At 36.1% G+C, this 22,027-nt stretch overlaps 1 protein-coding gene across 6 annotated transcripts in view; it reads right to left on the bottom strand.

Annotated features, from left to right (window-relative positions):
* Positions 1–11,670: 11,670 nt before the first annotated feature.
* Positions 11,671–22,027, bottom strand: part of LOC100747593 (uncharacterized protein CG3556) — a 15,086-nt gene continuing 4,729 nt past the window's right edge. For all 6 annotated transcript variants that reach the window (XM_024365212.2, XM_024365211.2, XM_003486743.4 and 3 more), the window contains exons 3-7: positions 21,455–21,698; positions 20,097–20,344; positions 17,708–18,097; positions 14,205–14,696; positions 11,671–12,576 (exon numbers count right to left, since the gene is read on the bottom strand). In XM_024365212.2, coding sequence (XP_024220980.1) covers positions 12,515–12,576; positions 14,205–14,696; positions 17,708–18,097; positions 20,097–20,344; positions 21,455–21,698 — 1,436 coding nt within the window. In that variant the 3' untranslated portion in view covers positions 11,671–12,514. The remainder of the gene's footprint in view (positions 12,577–14,204; positions 14,697–17,707; positions 18,098–20,096; positions 20,345–21,454; positions 21,699–22,027) is intronic.

Genomic DNA, 22,027 nt, shown 5'->3' with positions numbered 1-22,027 from the left:
CTACCACGCCATGCTATCGCGTTGACCGTACAGTGCCACTACCACCGCGCGTCGGTAGCTCTCGGATGCTACGCCATCGACCCGACATTACGCCCTACGAATTCCTCTCCCTCTTCCTCCGTCTCTCTTCGCCTCTTTCGCATCCTGTTCTTCTCAGCCAAGTCCGTGGTACACCGATCGTGGCCTCGTGCGCCACTGTCATATGTGTTGATCGCGACAGCCGCGTTCCCGTGTCGTGGTAAGCTCGACTAGAGAGGAACGTCGACGCCGTAAACGCGACGCCCTCGTAACGATGCCACCGGAGAGGTAAGAGGAGGCGAGTTTCACAGCGGAGTGGCCTCTAGGCACGTCCGTATCTCTCGCATACCTTGCCTCTCGCCCAGCTCCGGCGTACTCGGAACGTGCATGTGCGGCTTCGTTTAGATGTGGTAGAAGCCTATCTAGTTGGTCAGCTCTCTGGTTCGCCGACTGTAGTAACGCGAATCGCTCGATTCTCGTTAGACGTTTCTAATGTGTACTGTCTCGTTGCCACGCTAATTTTTTCTATTCTTCTTTCGTTCCTGTCGATCGGAGCAGTTCTTTCTTTTCTTCTTATTGGATTATGATTAAAAAAGCTACCAGCATACGTAGAATGTTTTTAATAATTTCTCATCACCTTTTTATTTTCTTCGGTTTTTGCTTTTTCAAGGATATATAATTAGAAAAAAAAAGTATTTTTCGAGGTTCTTAAAGAGACTGACGTTTACGCAGAGTTTAACCCCCGTTAAAGGTTTACTGCAGTATTAATAACTGTAGCCCCTATTCTCTCGACTTGAAACGTTGAAACCGATGTCTATGGACCTGGCAGGCGAAGAAACCTTTTTCTTCTTTTAAGCTTTGCTTCCACTCTTGCTGTCTGTTTCCTCCTTTTGCCTTCGATTATCTTTATTTCGCCTTCTCTCTTACTCTCTTGGCATTTTCGTGAAACGCATGGAAATTTGGATTATACGTAAGTTCAGTTTGAAACATTTTGTTTCTCCTTCCACGCATTTTCTATATCTTTACGAGGAAAAAAGAAATTATCTTCTTGTTTGATTTCAGAGTTGAATATGTGTTCTTTTCCAACTCTTTCAAAATAATTTCTCAAAATATTCAAAATATTGGTCGTCGTAGCGCATGTTAAGATATCGAAGATATTAAAATATTTTTTCTCTTAATAATTGTACCCTGGACCTCCACGAAAGTCTTATCAGCCATTTTTAAAGGACAGCATTGTCTTTCGGTAATGTTATGTTAAAATCCTCCTGCTCATTCACAAAGTGACATTAAAATCGAAAAATCTACAAAAGGCTAGGTATCATGTTTCTCCTCTTGCACCGATCTTCACATATAATCGATCAGTTGATTAATCGACGGAGCTATCGTGAGAATAAAAGCGAAACAGAATGAAATAACGAAAGATAGATGAAAATAAACCGTTTTGGTGAACGCGCCGCACGAGTTTCTGAAACTCCAGTACTCATTCTGATGTACTTGATACCAGTATTGCTTATTGCTTCGCGCTAAAGATAAAAGTGAAGGTGCCTATGATACGTAATATCGCGAGACATGCCAGTAGAGGCCATAGCTACGTGTTGCTAGTTTCTCTCATTGTCCATTACTTTAATTTTGTTACTGATCTCAAATCGCTAATGATTTGCCAGTAATTTACCAACACAATATTATTTATCAACTCATAATACGAGTAAGCTGAGAAGTTGCGAGTTGTGGGTTACAGACTTACTTCTTCTCTTACAATTTTACGACAAATACCTTGTATAATTTCCAAGAATTTCTTTTAAAATTTCTTTCCTTTTATCGTCCAACTTGTTGATATTGAGTTGTAACGAGTATGAATGATTATATCGAATTGAGAAAATTTCATAATAATAAATGGAATAACTACTTCGAAATACGATAAAAAATGCAGTACAATCGCTTTTAATATCAATTGTTATCGTGCAATAATGAATGACAAGTTGATCTTTATCTTTCAGATATGTAAAACTATTTTAATGTCTTTTCTATTTGATGTAGTTAGACCTGTAACCCTGTCTATTGTAGAAAGTAAAACATGTCCGTTTACGTATAGAAATAGAAGCCATATAAAAAAATGGAATATCTGTTTGTAGAATTTTTTATATGTTTATCACCTAGCTTCATTCGTCTATTGACATAAATTATGGCAAATATCGTCTTTAAATAACTAACATTTGCTTAACTATTACTATTTATCACTGATTACTTAAAAATATTTGTTAACGTTGGAGAAATAGGTTCGAAAATAATCGGAAGAACGTAACAGGCTTTCGTAAGAACATCGTTAAGTTAATGTTTAAAATTTATCCCACGTATTATGTTTGTTAAATATTTCCATATCTAAAATATACGTGTGTTTAATGTTGAAATAAATCATTCTATCGCACATAGTCAAAGCCTGTCTTAGTTTCTTTCGTAAGTAATCATCGATATTAAACAATTTAGGTAAATTTGCGACAAAGCAGGAGTCTGGATTTGAAACAATTTTTCAAAACCATTATTTCCGGCACTTATTCCTATCGATATTCAAAAATGCCTTTTACAAAAACGTTTTTACATAATCTCTAACGAAGCTAGTTTAGATGTAATTCTCGAAAGAATAATTCAACATTGAAACATTAATATAATCTTTAACGTTAAGGGAGCTACATATAAAAAGACGACCGATTGTCTTTGTTGAAAATTGTGGATTTTTGAAGCCGAAATAATGTTATAGGAACACTAAATCTATACTGAGGATTAATATTAAAATAATGATATATTTATTTCATGAACGATTCCTTATATATTCATCGATACACACTTGCACGCGTCTCAGCACTTTCTTCCATACCCGACTGAACAGTTTACATTCCTTTGTTTTCGAGACGCTGTGGACACACATACTTTCACACACTGATATTCACATACAAGTATCTCTACTACGCATTTAACCCAGTCCAGTACAGAAAATTATACATATCTCAATAGTCTTCCCTAAAACGGCTATCTTTAACACACTTTTTTACATCCGAAAATGCCTTTGACGATATCTTTTTATATATCCAACTTTTGACGAAGCTAGTTTTCAGCTAACCAACGAGAATGATACTTGGACACTGAAAAATTAACTCGATGTTGAACATTTTAAGCAATCTATATACATTATGAAGAGAACATTGTTTTCTTCTAGCATTTCTATTCGTTCGTAATCTTCTCGCTCGGCCTTTGTCTATTCTTCTCACGAAGTCAAGCATAAACTCATACACGGTGAGTGAGACTCGCGTGCAAGCACACCGTCGATCGTTTGGCGTGGATATGTATGCGCACTCGCGTAATAGCCTCGTTCCTGCCGCATTCGATGCTAGATACGTGAGACGTCGCGTAGATCCCTTCCAAGAGTTTGGCTCTGTGCGATAAACGATACCGTGCCACGCCAGCCTAGGTCACGCTAGATGTGGTCTGGCGTGGCCTCGTGTCGTGAATCGGCAAGGGAATGGTCAGAACAGAGAGAACCAGAGAGAACTAGAGAGCCACCGTAGCGTGGTATAGCAACGTGCTGTTGGCGGCACGATGACGCGGCGACGCGGCGCTAACTTAACAGAGATAGCTCCGTAATAGTGTCAGAACGATATAAACCCTTGGAAAAGAACGAGACGAACGACAAAATCGGCAGTCTTGACGGTTTCAACTCAAACTACGGATCGCCGGTTGTTACTGTTAACAAGTACACTGGCTCGCGAGTCGCGAAAATATTTCAAAATATTTCGCTTACCTATAGAAAATTCTCAAGTGGATATCCTAATAATTGTGTTGGTGCAATTTAGAGCCGATACGAAAATATACACAAATGTATACTATTAGGTTGTCCGAAAAGTTTCTTTCATTTCATAAGGTGATAATGAACGACAATTTCCGTTTTATATTATTTTATTGAATTAGGTATGATCTATTTCTATTATTATGTTCGTGCATAATTCAATAAACTAACAAAAAACATTGTGCGTGTATTATTTTCTTATAAAAGGAAAGAAACTTTTCCAACAAGCTAATAAAATTTCCTTTTACAGATAATTAAGCTTCAACATTTCGAAGCTCTTCTCATACTTGTTTCGATAATCGTTCGAATAGGGTTTATTTCGATATTCTCCAATCTTGTGTTTCATATCCTAACGAAAATTCAAGCACGAATTTCGACTAATACGAATTTCCGACGAACGGTTTAGTAGCCGGTCAGCTGGTTGGATAGTTGGGTGGTCGGAAAGATTGCGAGGGCTGGATGGTTCGGTGGTTAAGCAGCCGAATGGCCGTGCGATTCGAGTAAAACAGAAGCGCGCGCTAGGAAAGTGAGAGGAAAAGGTAGAGAGGGTGAAACAGGAAGAAAAAGGAAATGGAAAAGAGAAAAGAAATAGGAGAGAGTGACGACGGTATTGGATGGTGCGTCGTTAACGATAACGACGGCCACCGATTGTCCCGACGACGCCGGTCTACACTCTGACGTTTCCCACACTATTACCGTTTTCCCTTCGCCCTCTGGCTTGACGACGACGACGGCGACGACGACGACGACACTCGGCCTCGAGCCGCCTTATTGCCGCGATAAATATAGAGCCTACTCCTCGAAACCGTCTACCCACTCTACTTCGACTTTCTTACTTTCTTCTTTCACCTTCAATTTTTTCTCTTTCTTCTTCTTATGCTCGATCTTTTTATCCTACCTTTCCTTCCATTTTGTTTCATTTTATTAATCTATGCGGCGTGTCTGTACCAAAAATTCAAAAAACAGGAAATTATCGGCGATATTCACCTTGATCCTCTGTTTTAAGCCCTATTTTCACTATTTTCAGTTTTTCCTTCATTTTCCTTATTTTCTGTCTTTTTTAATTCTATGGATCCATGCAGCGAATGTCCGCGGTAAAATCTTAAAAATAGCGATTGGTTCAAGTGCACCATTAGCCGTAAATGTGTGGACAGTTTGGCCGATTCGTAGTAACGATATGTAAAATTTGATCAAAGTGTACAAACGAAGACTATGACGTTAAATGAAAGAAATTCATGAATAAAGATGAATAAAAATTAAAAATTGCAATTTTCTGATCTATTCGGTTGATTTTGTTTAGGCAGAAGAAAAGGTGACAAAGAGAAGCGAGTAACTCGTTAGTTCGATCATCGTCATAGTAATTAACCGATTTCTTTCGGTGTTGCACGATGTTCAACCAGTTTCCGCTCGCAAGTATAAGTGCGGCTAGTTTCTCTTTAGAAGCCTCGACAGAGCGTCGTAATTTCAGCAAGAATAGAACGAGGTCGTGAACCAGACGTCCAACGAACAAACGTCAGACGGAAAGAGAAATGGCGAGGGGGAGGAAGAGAGAACAGCAGAGATCGAGAGAACGGGACGGAACGAAACTGTCGGGAGAGCCTTGTTACAAAATCATTTCGTCGGCAGTGCGATGGATCGATCGTAGCCATTTTGCATTCAAACCTCGAAATACCGTGTTGAATGATTAATTATGTATTGTGTGATTCCTTGTTTCTTTTCTTTTTCCTGGTTTCGCTGGATGCGACGAATTTCATTTACGATTAATGTTCGCTTTCTACTAACAATCAGATTATCAAACACCGATGTCTTCATAACCTTAACATGCATGCACTGCCGCTCATAAGTGTCCGGAGACTTTGGTCGATTTATGTTTGATGATTTAATTTTTAATAGAAATAAATTAATTTAGGATTAATAGTCAGAAGTCTCGCTTGCTACCTTCTCATGGAGTATGAACTAGAATATAAATAGTACTTGTTATGTGCATAGTATAGTAATTGTAAAAAAATATAGCAATGCTTTTTTTTAGCATTTCTTGTATATAGTAATATGTATATATATGAAATAATATAATATATATATATTTTTTTTTAATGGCAGTATGTTGTTGTATTCATATTGGGAATTGTTGTCTTACAATTAAAGAATTGAAGTGTCTGGAGATAAAGAGAATGTAATTGTAAAGCAACAAAATGATTCTCTAAGGTATGGCAATTACAAGCGCCAGTTTTTTATTGTACATATATACATATATTGACTTTTGAAAATTAATTTAATGAGGTTATAACGTACCATTATACACAGGTAGCTATGGTGATAACGAATTATGAAAAACCAAATCATTGCAGTTTCTCTTGGAATATTCACTTCTCATGGAATATGAACTAGAATATAAATGGTATTTGTTATGTCAATAGTATAATATTTGTTAAAAAATATAGCAATAATTTCTTTTAGCATTTCTTGTATATAATAATATGTACATATATGAAATAATATAATATATATATTTTATTTTTAATGGCATGCTGTTTAAATGGCAGTATGTGGTTGCATTCATATTGGGAATCTCTCTATCAATATAGAATATAAAATATCCTTCTTAATCAGTCTTACAATTCAAGAATTGAAGTGTCTGGAAATAAAAAAAATGTAATTGTAAAGCAACAAAATGATTCTCTAAGGTATGACAATTAGAAACCCCAATTTTATTATTGTACATATGTACATATATTGACTTTTGAAAATTAATTTAATCGGGTTATAACGTACCATTGTACACAGGTAGCTACAGTGATAACGAATTATAAAAAATCAAATCATTGTAGCTTGATTTCACTGTAGTTTTTGTAATTAAAGTTAATTTTGGATCAAGTTAATGTTTCTGCACGTAAGAATAGTTTGACAAATGTTTTCTAGAACATCTATAAAATTTCAATTATTTGGAAATCATTCTTTCAGAGAAATATTCTTTTTTCTTCCGATTAATAATTTTGTGGTTTCTTTTTCGTAACCATCCGTTAAAAGTCGTACAGTGCGCATTTTACGGCGTGCGATTTAAAGCAGAAAATACCTTAAAGATGGTGATCCCTTTGAAATAGAACGAGTTTCGTTCGAAGCAACTCAAATGCGAAATTTGAATGTAACGCAATCTTTTTTCGCGTTTAAATAAAAGAAACGATTAAGAGGAATAGAAAATTTGGAATTGAAATATGCAATTAATACGATGAATTAGTTGTTATATTTTTTTTAATAATATACGATAAGAAAATAATTTCTCATCAATAGATAAATAAATCGCCACGTATTTATAGTATATACAAGAATAGAATCTTCAAAAATAAGATTTCTATTTTTTACGGTTTAACTATTTGCACCCAGGATGACAGTTGCGCTGTTATAAATATAATTTTCATAAACGTATCCGATTTACAAAATTATTGGAGAAAAATGCTTTTTCCCTTCTTAAAAACATTCTAAACTGATCAAAAATATTCACGCACATTTTTTAGCATCTACATATATATATTTAGAAAAGAACCCAACATTGAACGTATGTACATATTACGTGTACTATACTTGGCTCACTTTTGCCCCAATGAAAATGAAAACAATCGAATAGGCGGTTTTAGAGAATTTTAGAGCACCTTTAGAGCATCGTCAAAGCATTCGGATGTTCGGTTTCCAATTCGCCGGGCATTCGTTATTTGTGCTCCTTGGCTCGTTTACGCTCTTGTTTCTAAGTTTTTTAAAGCTGATAAAGGATAAGCGTTCACTCATTTGGTCTAAACGCGCTACATGTTTTGTCAATACCACCTATTGACAAAATCCGCAATCACTTAGTTGCCAACCCAATAGTAGATATTATTGACACTTTTCGTTCGTATCTTCCATAGCCTGCGAAGGTTCTTGTGTGTGTGGCATTTTTATGCTGCAATATTTTTATCTATACGGTAGCAAGTCGAAATTTAAACATCGACTTACCACGAACCGATTACATACAAATTTTTCCAGGCGAATGTCTCGTCAACAATTTCCTGGCTAATATCTCGCCAGCGTAGATATCTGTTTCATGTTTTTCCCCCTCACGCCGGTTTTTACTCTCTGTCTGAGTTTTCGTTTTCCCTCGAACGTATGCATCGATCGCCTGTACACTCTTGCTGATCCTCGTTCACCATATCCGCATAATTGCCGCGATGTAATCGATGGTTATAAACAATAGAAAAATGAGAAGAAGAAAAGAGAGCAGAAAGAGAAATGAAGAGACGAGTTTCAATGAAATACAGTAGCTCACGAAAGTATTCGATCACTTAGCACAGAACATTTTTATGGATATACTAAGATGTGCATTATACGAAACTGTTTGACATTTCGTTAACGCTATAGCGATGTTCGTGACTGTAACATTGTAAACACTGTAAAATTTGAAATCAGTCTGAAAATGTTGTTATTTCTGTATTCAGAGGTAGGATCACAATAGCTATTATTTTATTCTTTGGATAAATCTATCACACCGTTCTGAGCCGAAAAACCTTTATCGCACTTTCTTACATGGACTAGTGATAAAAACAAAAGAACATCTTAAACCTATCGATTAAATCTATCGATTGTATCTAGAATTATCTTCTAGTTACTATTTATTGTAACTAGCGCATCTGCATGAGGATGGCGAACGCGAACTCACGTTGTCATTTTTAACAGAAAATGTATATAGAGGTTATGTGACATTTATTGAAAACATACGCTTACTATTAGTGAAAAATTAGTACACAGCATGAATGGCAGCCTTGAACATACGATTAATCCCAAAGATGATTTCACTGCATGTAGTAGCTTATTAACATAATAAATAATTAACTGTTCAAATAGTTGTGTGATCTTCGAAGTCTCAAAGTTTACCAATATAATCGCGACAATCGTACCTCTTCATAGTGCTAACGCGATTTTAAAATGTTTCTTTCCTGTTTCTTCTTCCCCAATTTTTTTTTTTTTTTCTTTGTTAAGTCAATTATAGTTCCTTCGTCAGATATCGCTGTCACGAATCCCAATATAACTATTAAACATTTCAGATGCTCGGTTCAATTTCTACGGACGTTCCATTCGTTCGCGTTCATCGTGAAGGCGCAGAGCACTTTTACTGTTAAAGCATTCGGATTTTCGATCTCCGATTCGGCGAGCAATCGCTGAATGGCTCGTTTATGCCTTTTAGTTACGAAATTTTGTCAGAATGGAGAAACGTGCGTTTACACGTTTGGTGTAGTCTAAACGCATCATAAGGACACATGACGCGAGAGGAATGATCAAAAAGAAAATTAATTAGTAGTGGAAAGGGGTTATACAACAATAATACAATTCATGAGGTTAAGTAAAAGGTAAAATGCCAAAGAATTGTTAACGCGTTTTACATATTTGTAAGATAATAATAATAAATTACGATATATAGTGGATTCCATTTATTTGAGCCACAGCAATTAATCGAGGTAACAGTTTATTTGGAACACGATTTAAAAAATAAAAAGTCCTAATCGAATAAATAGTCCTAGTTTTCTTCACTTTAATTGGGACAGTGTGCTGCTTATTTGAGACAGATGACTGCAGTTTGCAGTAGTCTATACGAGAATGAGAAGATAGTAAACGGGACAACACAAGGACAAGAGTGGACTACTCCTCTCCTTCACTCTCCATCACGCTTCGCTATATGGTCTTGTTTGTAACGTAACGCTTTCGGACAAAACGAGTGCTTATCTGCATGATCGTATTGAGTCTATTAGAGCCCCCGCGCACTAATGTCAGTCTATTTTGTCGCTGTCGCTCACATAATGCAGCAAAACAATTCTGTTGCTGTTTTCGCCATGTACTTTGAAAAAACTGCAATAATTTGTACTTTTCTCCAGCGAACGATTGTTGAAACGAAAGTATTACACGCTATACTGTGCGATGATCCAAGAGCTTGTCCTATCAAATTTTTCGCTTATTTTCGAATCTATATAGACAGTTTTGATGAACTGTTATTATCAATAAAGCCACTACTTACACACATATGTGTGTATAAAAATACAACGTTTCGATTGGTTATACCCCCGGAAAAAAGTTCTTCATCCGGCGTCATACGTATACATATAGAAATGCTATTTGAGAGACAGTCTTATCGCTAGTACGCGTAGTTGATCAATTTTATGAGACCAACGATAACAGGAAAACAGATCAGTCCAGTTGGTAAGTCTCGAGAATAAAATAGTCATCATACAGTTGCGTCCTCAAATACGCACACATCTGTACGCGGTCCATATAAAAAGATATAAAGTAATATAAACGAATGCTCTTTTCGTAAGCGATCAAAGTGGTTCTCACCATCGTATTAACAATATATGTATGTATGTATAGAGTCTAAAGGTCTGTTACATAGGATAATGTTGAGGATCCTGAGTATTGATGATAACATTCATAATAATATTAATCGTCTGAACGCTCCTTTAGAAATAACCAATCAGACCCGCGTTTCTTTGCCTTGCCATTTTTTTTTCGTAAACACAACATAGAGCGTTGCTTATGTGTTGTATTTCACGTTTGTTTCCACTTGCTCTAACTTTGTCCTTGTTTCAGAACTGTCTTCAACTAGTTTGTTTATTTTATAACATTTTACGTATGCACCTACATACACACACGTAGTAGGTATATATGTATATATATGTATGTATTTATATATATGATACGCTAGTCCCGATGTATTCCAAATAACCGGAATTCACTAGACATATTTAAACTTTAAAGTCAAAATTTATATCTTATAATTTATAAGACATTGGATAAATAATCTATATTGTATAGATTTATTAGGATTTTACATGAGAAACAGATCTGTGTCAATACTTCCGTTTATTATTGCAACTTATTACTGATAAATCGAAGTTACGATGCTGATAACATTGAGTCAATCACGTACTTACGGTACAATTTCAAATAGCTGAATATGCGGCTAACGCTAGGATCTAAAGCAATTTATGCAAGTAATTAATGCAAAATAATTAACCTTCTGCTGCCGTTTAACAACGTAATCATTTACATCGCTGCTATGTGATTACTTTCGTCAATTTATATTAGCGATACATGTATATGTTGCTAATATACAATGACATGCGTATGTTGCTAAACTATATGAATTAATGGTTAACTAATAATCAAAAACAATATTTCTTATCCCCTTGTGAAACCAACAGATATACAAGGGGCTACAAAAAGTATTTATACGTACCCTTATTCTCCAATGAAGCGCCTTTTTATTAGGTTCTGCATATCATTTCCATCAAAGTATCAAATTCTTGCGATCATATGAAAGTATATACTATTAAATGATGTAAAATTTATTGTAGTCAAATCAAACTAGATGCAATAAGAAATACAATGGTGTACAAATAGCTTCTGTAGCACCTACACATATACCACATGAAATTTAAATTGTTTATTTTAAACCTTGTTAATGGTATGTGAAATTAAATATACGATTCGTCCAAGTGTTAGTCGATTTTAAATGTCATTGATAGAATTAATCACAATAGTTCCTCTGTCAACTTTTAAAAAACCTTCTGTACCTCACCTATTCCAAGAACTGTGTATAACGAACTTCTTAACCCTTTTGAAACAAAAAGTTTCTTTCAATAATAAATACAACGACAATAATGTAATAATATAATCTATGATACAAACGAGTCTATGAAAAATATATTAAATATAATTTTTTAAATAAGATATGCAGTTCCATGTACAATGGTATCCTATGTGTACGTCGCAGTTTTTCGAGGGGATAAAACGCCATGTACAATTTGTAATTTGACATTTTATTCATTCCAAGAAACAAAACATACTGTATACATATTACAACGTTAGGCAAATTATCAAAAACCGTCGATCGAAATATATTCTTCCCCCTGGAGGAGAAATTTCTTTTTCGTGTATGTTATTTATCGTGGCAAGCAGACGTTTCGTCTTGTAGCGCAGGAATTCGGTGATTATAAAGCAATTGCGCAGCAAGATACCAAGAAATAGGTTAGGTTACTAATATAATATAGATATGGGATTTATTGAAATATCAATCGATACGTTGATACTATACGTCATACGTTATCGCCATATCGTATAAGTACTTAGGTACAATGTGGTTGTGCATTGCAGTTTCATAGAAAATATGCTGTTAGCTTAAATTACGATACTCATGGTATTTTCGTTATTGCCCCGTACCACGTCAGTCCAAGTAGCGATGTCGTGTGTCGCCAATTCGCCAATTCACCAATTCATTGAATCGGCTCCGGTTTAGAGCAGAGTTTGAGAAAATCAGTCACTGCCAGCTCTATTTTCTTCGGCACCCTCCTAAGAACATGACATACGAACGATGCGAAGATGTTCCAGGAAAATGTCGCGTACAGTGTTGTACGTGAGTTTTAGCGATGGCAGTGAATAAAGTGAGCCCTTTTCACGTGACTAACGATAAGAATTTTTACTCTTTGCTCTTGCATCATTCTCCTCATTCCTCATTCCTCAATTCTCTCTCTCTCTCTCTCTCTCTCTCTCTCTCCACACACACACACACTCAAAGTAGTTCCGTTCCTTTGTCTCCTTCTGGTTCTCGTTTGATTCAACCGAAAATCAACATGTTGCAGATTCTCATAGCTTTTTATACCAGAACAGATAGTGATCTCCCTCGTTGATCTGTAGGTCATCCACACCTAAAAGATTGTTCTAGTTAGAGCATAGTAACGGTGTTGGGATGATGATATGCATGTACATACATATGTCGATATGTCGATATTAGGACGAGAAAGTGACGCATGAAGTACTCTTGGTATTAAGGATATATGTAATATGTATATAGGGTGTTCCATGTAACTGGGACAAATTATAGCTATAGTAAAAGGTAAAAGATAGAAAAAAATTTCATTAGACAAAATTAAAATCTTTTGAATGATACATGTTCTAGAGTAAGTGACTACTCCGAAGTTGATGACCTTTCGAATATTTTAAGGTCACCTCCATTTTTTCAAATAGATCTATATACCCATTTGTTTATACACCAATCGTTGAATCGTTGTATTCTCTATAAAAAATATATACATATACAATAAAATATATAGATGGAAAATTGCTTAGTTTAAAAAAAATTTTAATATTAATTTTGTAACATCTTATTGTTATCGTATAATAGACTTATAATATTACTATTGTAATAGTAATAGACGAAGAAGACGATGCAGCACTTGTATGTTTATGTTTTCCATATCTTCCATAAACTCGATTTAATGAACTTTATATAAAATTGAAATATCCTTTAATTCTATTACTTCTGTATAGTATATAGAGAATCAAAAGACACAGCGGTTGATATGTAGAACGATTTATAAATCTATTTAAAAAGTAGAGAGGATCTTAAAATCTTTAAAATCCTATCACTTCCAGAATGGATACGGATACACATACACACCGAACAATGTATTATTCGAAACTATTTAATTTCGTTTAACGAAATTCTTTTCTACCTTTCATCGTTTCAGAACTATGTATAACTTGCCCTGTTACATGCGACACCCTGTATATTCGAATCTAAGGAAATTTTAACAAGAGACGCCAATCACCCAAGTCTGACACCTCGAGTTTGATAAAGCTTTGTAAATTCATATGTAACGTGAAAAATATTGTACAAAATATTTTTTCATATTTAGAAAGTCTCAACAGCCATTACAATTGATGTCGAATATTTTTTTGAGATACCTTGGAAATCTCAATTAAAGATAGAGGAATTGTATAAATGGTTGAATTTGATGTTATTCAAGTTAATATTATGACGAGCAATATTTTTCAAATGTTTGAGAGGATGAAAGGTACATTTAGCCTCAAAATAAAATACAAAGACAATTTTCGTAATACGAGCTTGATTGACGATATCTTCTGGTGCATCATAACTGCTTTCCAGTGAAAAATAGAAAACGTGACTTATCATGTACTTTCTTTATAGTCTTCGTACAGCGACTAACGAAAGAAAGAAATTTTTTACATATTTTCAAATTACTAATAAATAATAAATAGTTCGTATGTTAATGGAATAAGCAACACGACATTTGAATCCTCCCCTTTTGTACAAACCAAAACATACAAATGTAGTGCCATATTGAAATATTGAAAAATTAATAAGTAACCATATAAATATACATTATAGTACAATACAAACATTAGAAATAGTATTATGAATATTATTTTACTTTTATCTTGATTATCTATGACAGTAAATAAAAAATAACAAGTTGATAGTATAGTGGTCCCTTGATTGTACTGAGCAGTGTATTTTTCCGCTTTTACATACCCCCAGGTGCAACCAGTTGATTACCCGGTGGCGAGGCTGGATCTGGCGGAGAAGTGAGTCGATATAACAACCAATAATGATAGGACATTGGTTCCTCTTTGTAACCTGCTATCGTGTGAACATAATGCCCATTCGGCCATTCGGATGCAACAAATTGGAAATGCGGTGACATATCTGCGGCTAGAAGCATCACTTCGTAAAATGTTTCATTTTTAGATGCGGTCACTATCAAACTGTATGTCTCGTTTACGTTGCTGCCAACCCATAGAGTGTAAGAGACGTTCACCATAATCGGTGTTGCAGCGGTAACGATCATACCATCGGTATTGCTCGTGTTGAGCGTGTTTACTGCATTATTGCCATTGTTCCCGTTATTCCCATTGTTTCCATTAGTTTCGATATTCCCAACGGTAACATTACCCGCGATACTGCCTCCAGAAATTACAGATATCGATACACTGTCGTTGCGATTGCCTGGAATCGCCGCTGGCTCTGCGGCATTGCATTGAAATATTTGTAAAATTGTGTAACTGTAGCATACAGGTAGCAACTATACCGTAGATCGGGCTCGAAAAATAGCAATTTCACTTTGGAATATAATGCTATGAAAAAACTATCGACGCTACAAAAAATAGACTGTTTGTATCCCAATGCCTTATACAGGGTGCTTCAGAAAGTTGCTATCAAACTTCAGATGCATGTAATGTAGTACTCATCAAAACGAGCAAAAAGCGGCCCACGAAAATATTGTTAATTATCGGTACCATTCGCTTCACCGATATCGATGACTTTTCAATATGTATAGAAATCAATATTTTGAGCATCTTTTTCCTATACGTGTAACCACCGCTCGATCTTAGTATTCGAGATATTTGCAAAAATTGTCAATATTACTACTGTGAATTCTGCTTATAATTGCGCGTCCCTTACAGTGTCAGCGTTATTATTGATGGGATTATTGATGGGCCTAACCAAAACCTGTATAAATTACAAACAAAAGATATGAATTAGGTTAGGCGTTACAATATATGCGACCACCGCATCGAGGCGAGACTTAAGGTTAGTTAATGCAGACATATGTATACGCTGTCACGCATGCGCAATTGAAAATTCGCTGTGAAGGAATTCACTGTGGTGGTACCGATAATTTTTTGCCAATGTCTCGGAAACTAAGGCCGAGCGACGGTTTATATGTACATATAGGAAAAGTTGTTTAGAATCATATCCCAATAATACATTCAAAAATCATTCAAATCGATCAGATGGATAAGGTATCGATAATTACCGGAACTTTTTATGCGTATAAATATATAGGATGATAAAAAAGGGAGGTTCGTTACTCGTAGGGCTAGGTTTTGAAAAGTTATTCAAAATGTAATACGCTGCCCCGTCATATACATACATACGTATAGAAGGGAGGTAACGACGCGTATATATGCGCATCTCAATGTCTATGTGTCAATACAAAATGCCAGTGAGACAATTAGAATTCCACGTCTAGGAATTTTAGAAAGAATATGGAATTCTCTGATATGAAGGTGTCAAGCGCATGTAGAAATGGAAGGAGAACATGGAGAGAATCTTTTGTAACCAGGAAAAAAGGGATGTCAGTCGGTTTAATCGAAACAAAGTTGTTCACAATTTTAATAACATTGATTTTTCGACCCACGTTTATTAGAACTTTTTTCATCGTTTGGCGAGTACTATCTGCTTTAAAAATTACGAACCTCTTTTTCCTACCACTCTGTATTATACAAAACACTTTGAAGTCTCATTAACGATGTAAAGAGACACAATAATCGCGATCATATTGATAACATTTAAAACAGATCTGAAAATATACGTACAAATTACGGAATGTCTATTAAAAGCATACACTTCGCGAAGATAACCAAAGCATTTGAACAGTCAATTAGTCGTTATATTAATAAGCCATAATATTTCTCTTTCTGATCTTAGATACCGTCGCAATGGTAATCTTAGCCTTAAGGTGCATCGTTCAGGACCACAGACATCGAAATCTCCATCATTTTGTGCGCAAACCATCGATTGGTTTAGCACAACAGCAAAGACTCGATGGTAGTTTCGGAGACGTTCGTACAACGGCCTTAGTAATGCAAGCCCTCGAGGAAGCAGAAAATGAGCCTGCTGATAATTGGAATAGATCAGCTGCTTTAGCATGGTTAACCAATCAGCAACGAGCCGATGGTTCTTTCGCTGGTGATGTTCGCGCGACCGCTGAAGCACTTCTAGGAGTGACACCACGTGGTTTAGCGAGTATCAGAACGCTTGATTGCGGACAAGGACCTAGCGAAACTTCATTACCGAAATTCACTACAAGTGGTAATGGTAAGTACTTTTCACACTCGTCATTCCTCTTTTCTTCCTCTTCATACACATAAAGGCTCGTACAGGCACGTCCAGTAATCGTTCGTCGAGTAATGTAGTAACTTATCGCGTAGGAGCATAGAATAATTTAGTCAAATACAATACATTCAATTATTTGGTCCACGAACACTTAGTACGGAACCTTTTTTATGGGTATATTATGTGCATTATGCGAAACTCTTTGAAATTTTGTTAGCGTTATATCGATGTTCGCGATCATAATAGTTGAATTTGAAAGCAATGTGAAAATGTATATGTCTACAACCTACAAAACATTTATTGCAAACATACAGTTATTGCTAGTGAAAAATTAGTATACAACATGAATAATAGTACAATTAGTGGTAAAGACTAATACTTGTACTAATAACTAAAGACTCACTACATATACAGGGTGGTTGGTAACTGGTGGTACAAGTAGAAAGGGAGTGATTCTACGCGAAAAAAGAAGTCGAAAATATAGAATAACAATTTTTTTTTTTTAATTTTTCCATCGAGACAACGATCTACAGTGAGGTCCGTTATAACGAGACGTGATAAAGTGCACGTGTACCGAGCGAAAATTCAAAGTCGATTTTCTCGAAAACAAAGCCTCGAACGAAAAATTTTTATTCTATATTTTCGACTTCTTTTTTCGCGTAGAATCACTCCCTTTCTACTTGTACCACCAGTTACCAACCACCCTGTATATGTAGTGAGTCTTTAGTTATTAGTACAAGTATTAGTCTTTACCACTAATTGTACTATTATTCATGTTGTATACTAATTTTTCACTAGCAATAACTGTATGTTTGCAATAAATGTTTTGTAGGTTGTAGACATATACATTTTCACATTGCTTTCAAATTCAACTATTATGATCGCGAACATCGATATAACGCTAACAAAATTTCAAAGAGTTTCGCATAATGCACATAATATACCCATAAAAAAGGTTCCGTACTAAGTGTTCGTGGACCAAATAATTGAATGTATTGTATTTGACTAAATTATTCTATGCTCCTACGCGATAAGTTACTACATTACTCGACGAACGATTACTGGACGTGCCTGTACGAGCCTTTATGTGTATGAAGAGGAAGAAAAGAGGAATGACGAGTGTGAAAAGTACTTACCATTACCACTTGTAGTGAATTTCGGTAATGAAGTTTCGCTAGGTCCTTGTCCGCAATCAAGCGTTCTGATACTCGCTAAACCACGTGGTGTCACTCCTAGAAGTGCTTCAGCGGTCGCGCGAACATCACCAGCGAAAGAACCATCGGCTCGTTGCTGATTGGTTAACCATGCTAAAGCAGCTGATCTATTCCAATTATCAGCAGGCTCATTTTCTGCTTCCTCGAGGGCTTGCATTACTAAGGCCGTTGTACGAACGTCTCCGAAACTACCATCGAGTCTTTGCTGTTGTGCTAAACCAATCGATGGTTTGCGCACAAAATGATGGAGATTTCGATGTCTGTGGTCCTGAACGATGCACCTTAAGGCTAAGATTACCATTGCGACGGTATCTAAGATCAGAAAGAGAAATTATGAGATGAAGGAAAGTGATTGTTTTGAGAAACCAATTCGGAAATAGTCTAACAATAAGAGCTCTTTCATATGGGGCTATAAAAAGTAATCGCACGTTATCGTATTTATTATAGCACTTACATACTTGTTAGAGGCAATGCATTTTCTTCACGACGTTGTAGCAGATAGCTCGCCGCTATCTAGCCTTACCGTAATTTGTGACTGGGCCGAGGGCTCGGGTAAGGACCTTGGCAAGACGCTTGAGTGCATGTTTGAAAAGTCGATAGCCGGCGCGATCCCATGGCGTTGAACTATGAAACGAAGCGTCGATGATACGACTGTTTAGAGTTTATAGAGCTTATAAAGAGGATGCGTAAGGTAGTTGACTGACGCGACGCGAGGTTGCATTGCCAAATAATAAAGACTTTGTCTAAATCTAAAGTCTAAAGAATTTGGCCAGATGAGTAGGCAAGGCAATGATACCTTTTTTGTAAGCGGACTGTGACTGTGAAGGACCGCGCGATACTTATCTCTCCAGAATCTTGAAGGAATAAACCTATCCTGACAAATTTCTAGCTTACTAATTAATTAGATACAGGTATATACTTTCATATGTCTGCAAAAATTTGGTACTGAGAGAATGAAATGTGTGTAGAGCCTGATAGAAGAAACGCTTCGTTGGAAAATAAGGATGTTTGCCAATACTTTAGCCAATGTATATACGTATATCATAATACGTGTGTGAGATATACTTTCGAGACTAAAATATGGGAAATACTCATGTGATACAATATCCATTTAATTCTGTAACAGGATGTCGACCATTTGCTCTTGAGTGATACTTCATTTCAAGCAGTCAATTATCCATTATATTAATAAAGCGGTAATAATATTCAGTGAGATCATAGTTAACACTTATTATGTGCTTAGATATACGTTTGCAATAAATATTTCATAATTTCTCTGTACAGTAGTGTTCGCTTTGGTGTTCGGATTTGCCAGTTCTTGGAAATAGAATCTCGATGTGCAGATCCCTCTCTGTACACGTTATAACATGTTGCGACGTACGTGTCGACGCCTAGGTTTCATGAAATTTACATCAGCATCAGTTCACCTCGACATTACCAGTTCTTCTCCATTTGTGATTATGCGTGATACCGACGTTGAACAAGTGTTTCGAAATGTCTACTTATTTTCCATATATTCCAGCGTTATTATGTTGATTACAAAAATTAAAAAATTAAAAGTCTGAAAGAAATGGGCATAACGATGGTTAATGGAGACAAAGAGATTTTTTAATTCAAAGGATTGATAAACAAAATTCAACGATAAGAATCTACTGTAAATTATCTTCGGCTACCTTCAATGGTATGCTTTGTATGCTACCCTCTAGCTTTACGCGTTGAAACTTGCATCCAAATCGGGCTTTGCTCTCCACTTAAGATCGGATTCTGATTTTTGCATCCATACAAGTTGCTTTTGATACCGATTCGCTGATAGCGAACTACATGAATCGTAACATGTATCGTGAAATCTAAGTATCGATGCATCGCAACATGTCTCAACGTGTACAGGAGCCTTTACGTTGCTGTCTCATTGTCTCACTGGAGGCCGCGTGCTCCCGTGCCCGATATCAATATCTCACTCACATTCGTTCTTTCGTCTTCCCTCGCGATCAGGTAAATTTTCAGAAGTCACCAAGCCAGATATGCACGCAGATTTACCTCAGACTGTGAAAGCTAAAGCGAACAATACTGTGAATTTTCCGATTGATTTCATATTGCGATACATATAATTATGATACTCGTGTCTTATTGCGTTACTAACGAAATTTTAAGAAGCTTTGTATAACACGCGTCATCTGTATATTCATAGAAACCAATGTTCGAACACAAACATTTGTAAATACTTTCATGAGCCTGCGTATCCCCATATAAAAAAACTCTTAACAACTCCGACGCAATCAGAAGAATATCGGGAAACTCTGAAGGCACTCACCCACATTGTGATCCTGAGCAGCGTTCGCAATGTCAAGCAATCGACGTATCTGTCTTTTCCTTACATGAGCTTGTGCGTTGCACGCAGCTAGCGTTGTAAGGGCGAATTCATAATCGGTCGGTGGTTCGTGATGTTGAAGCGTTCCAATCAAGTCGTGACCGTGAAACTGTCTTGGATCCGTGCACATGGCGTTTAAGGCAAGAGTGTAGCGTGCTAGTCGAACCGGTGAAAAACCAACTTCTCTGTGTCTATAGAAAAATACTGTCATTATTTTTTCAATGAATAATAACAAATCTGCGGATTTTTACGCATTCATGCGAAACTTAAGAATACAAAGATATACGGAACGCATACAAAATACAAAACTGTTTAAAATGTATTCAAAATGGAGTATTCGCTATAATTTTCAATAGGTAAAACGCATGTTTGCTTAAATTCTACTTCATTAATTGGCTGTATGAAAACATAAATTTGCAAAAAAGAATTATCTAAGTAATTATCGATATCTCACCCACCTCATTTCGATAATTTTTAAATATGATGAAGAAATCAACATACTTGATTATACTTACAATACCTGCAAAATACTGTCGTACCACTATACTGAATTCTGTCTACAATTGTGCGTTCGTGACAGCGTATATTGTCAGTATTGGTTGCCAACCGTTTCACAACGGCACGGTATATGGATAAAACAAAACAATTTTTGTCCTTTGTTTAACGTTCATATAGGTTTGGATTCGACCCCATTTTAGGGCACCGATGTGAGGTGACCAATACTGACATATAGGCGCACGATTATAAGCAGAAGTCACAGTAACGACACACCGACAGTTTTTTACGAATATTTTGGAAACTAAATCCTAACGACGATTGCATGTATAGAAAACAGTTGTTCAGAATCATGCCCCCGACGACATATTCAAAAGTGATCGAAATCGGTGAGCTGAGCGAGATATCGATAATTACCAAGATCTATGGCCGAATAGTGATTAAAGAATTTTGGATTTTAAACATTCACGGTGTTTACTAGATGACAAATATTTTTTGACAGACGTATTTGTGATTCTTCGGGTTTCGATCCTGCATCTAACAATACATTGCGCTTTATTTTATTCAGGCGTTCCTCTTCGGAGTTCCTTTTCACTTTTCTGTCTATTAAAAGATACGTTCGAAACTCGATGAACTGCAAACATGTCATGATGTTTTGACTTCCTAGAGAAGGACGAACATGAATAAGGATTGTTTTTGCTATAGTTATAAGTCACTCAATTGTGAATGTCATCCAACTACGTATAGAACCTTATTCTTATCTGTACTACCGATTGTGAAACTATTAAAAAACGAGTATCTTTTACCTCCATAATAGCAGGACTATTTCTAGTTCCATTTGTTTGCTGCTAAGTTGCAGTTCGAGGGGAACGGCAGGTGCAACATTATCCTCTCGCGAGAGATTGCTTAATCGGAGGACCAGCAACACACGATGAGTGTCGTTTCCCCAACCAGCATTTTTATTTCGTTGACTCCATAACCATGTAGTTGCTCGTTCCAAAATGTTTTCCGCATCAGTATCGCTTGAACTGGACTCTGTGATGCTTCCCACTATAAATTTAATTAATTGTCTTTTAAAAAACTTTCTTTTATTCTTATTATGTATCATGTACAATGACTCATAAACGTATTTGGACACTTATACAGGGTGGTTGGCAACTGGTGGTACAAGCGGAAAGGGGGTGATTCTACGCGAAAAAAGAAGTCGAAAATACAGAATAAAAATTTTTCGTTTGAAGCTTCGTTTTCGAGAAAATCGACTTTGAATTTTCGCTCGGTACGCGTGCACTTTGTTGTCTCGATGGAAAAATTAAAAAAAAAAATTGTTATTCTATATTTTCGACTTCTTTTTTCGCGTAGAATCATCCCCTTTCCGCTTG

The sequence above is a fragment of the Bombus impatiens genome, unplaced genomic scaffold (genome assembly GCF_000188095.3).
Source record: "Bombus impatiens unplaced genomic scaffold, BIMP_2.2 scf_0132, whole genome shotgun sequence".
In the NCBI taxonomy this organism is placed as follows: Eukaryota; Metazoa; Arthropoda; class Insecta; order Hymenoptera; family Apidae; genus Bombus; species Bombus impatiens.
Note: the sequence above shows the minus strand (reverse complement) of the source record. Positions and strands in the feature narration are given on the sequence as shown.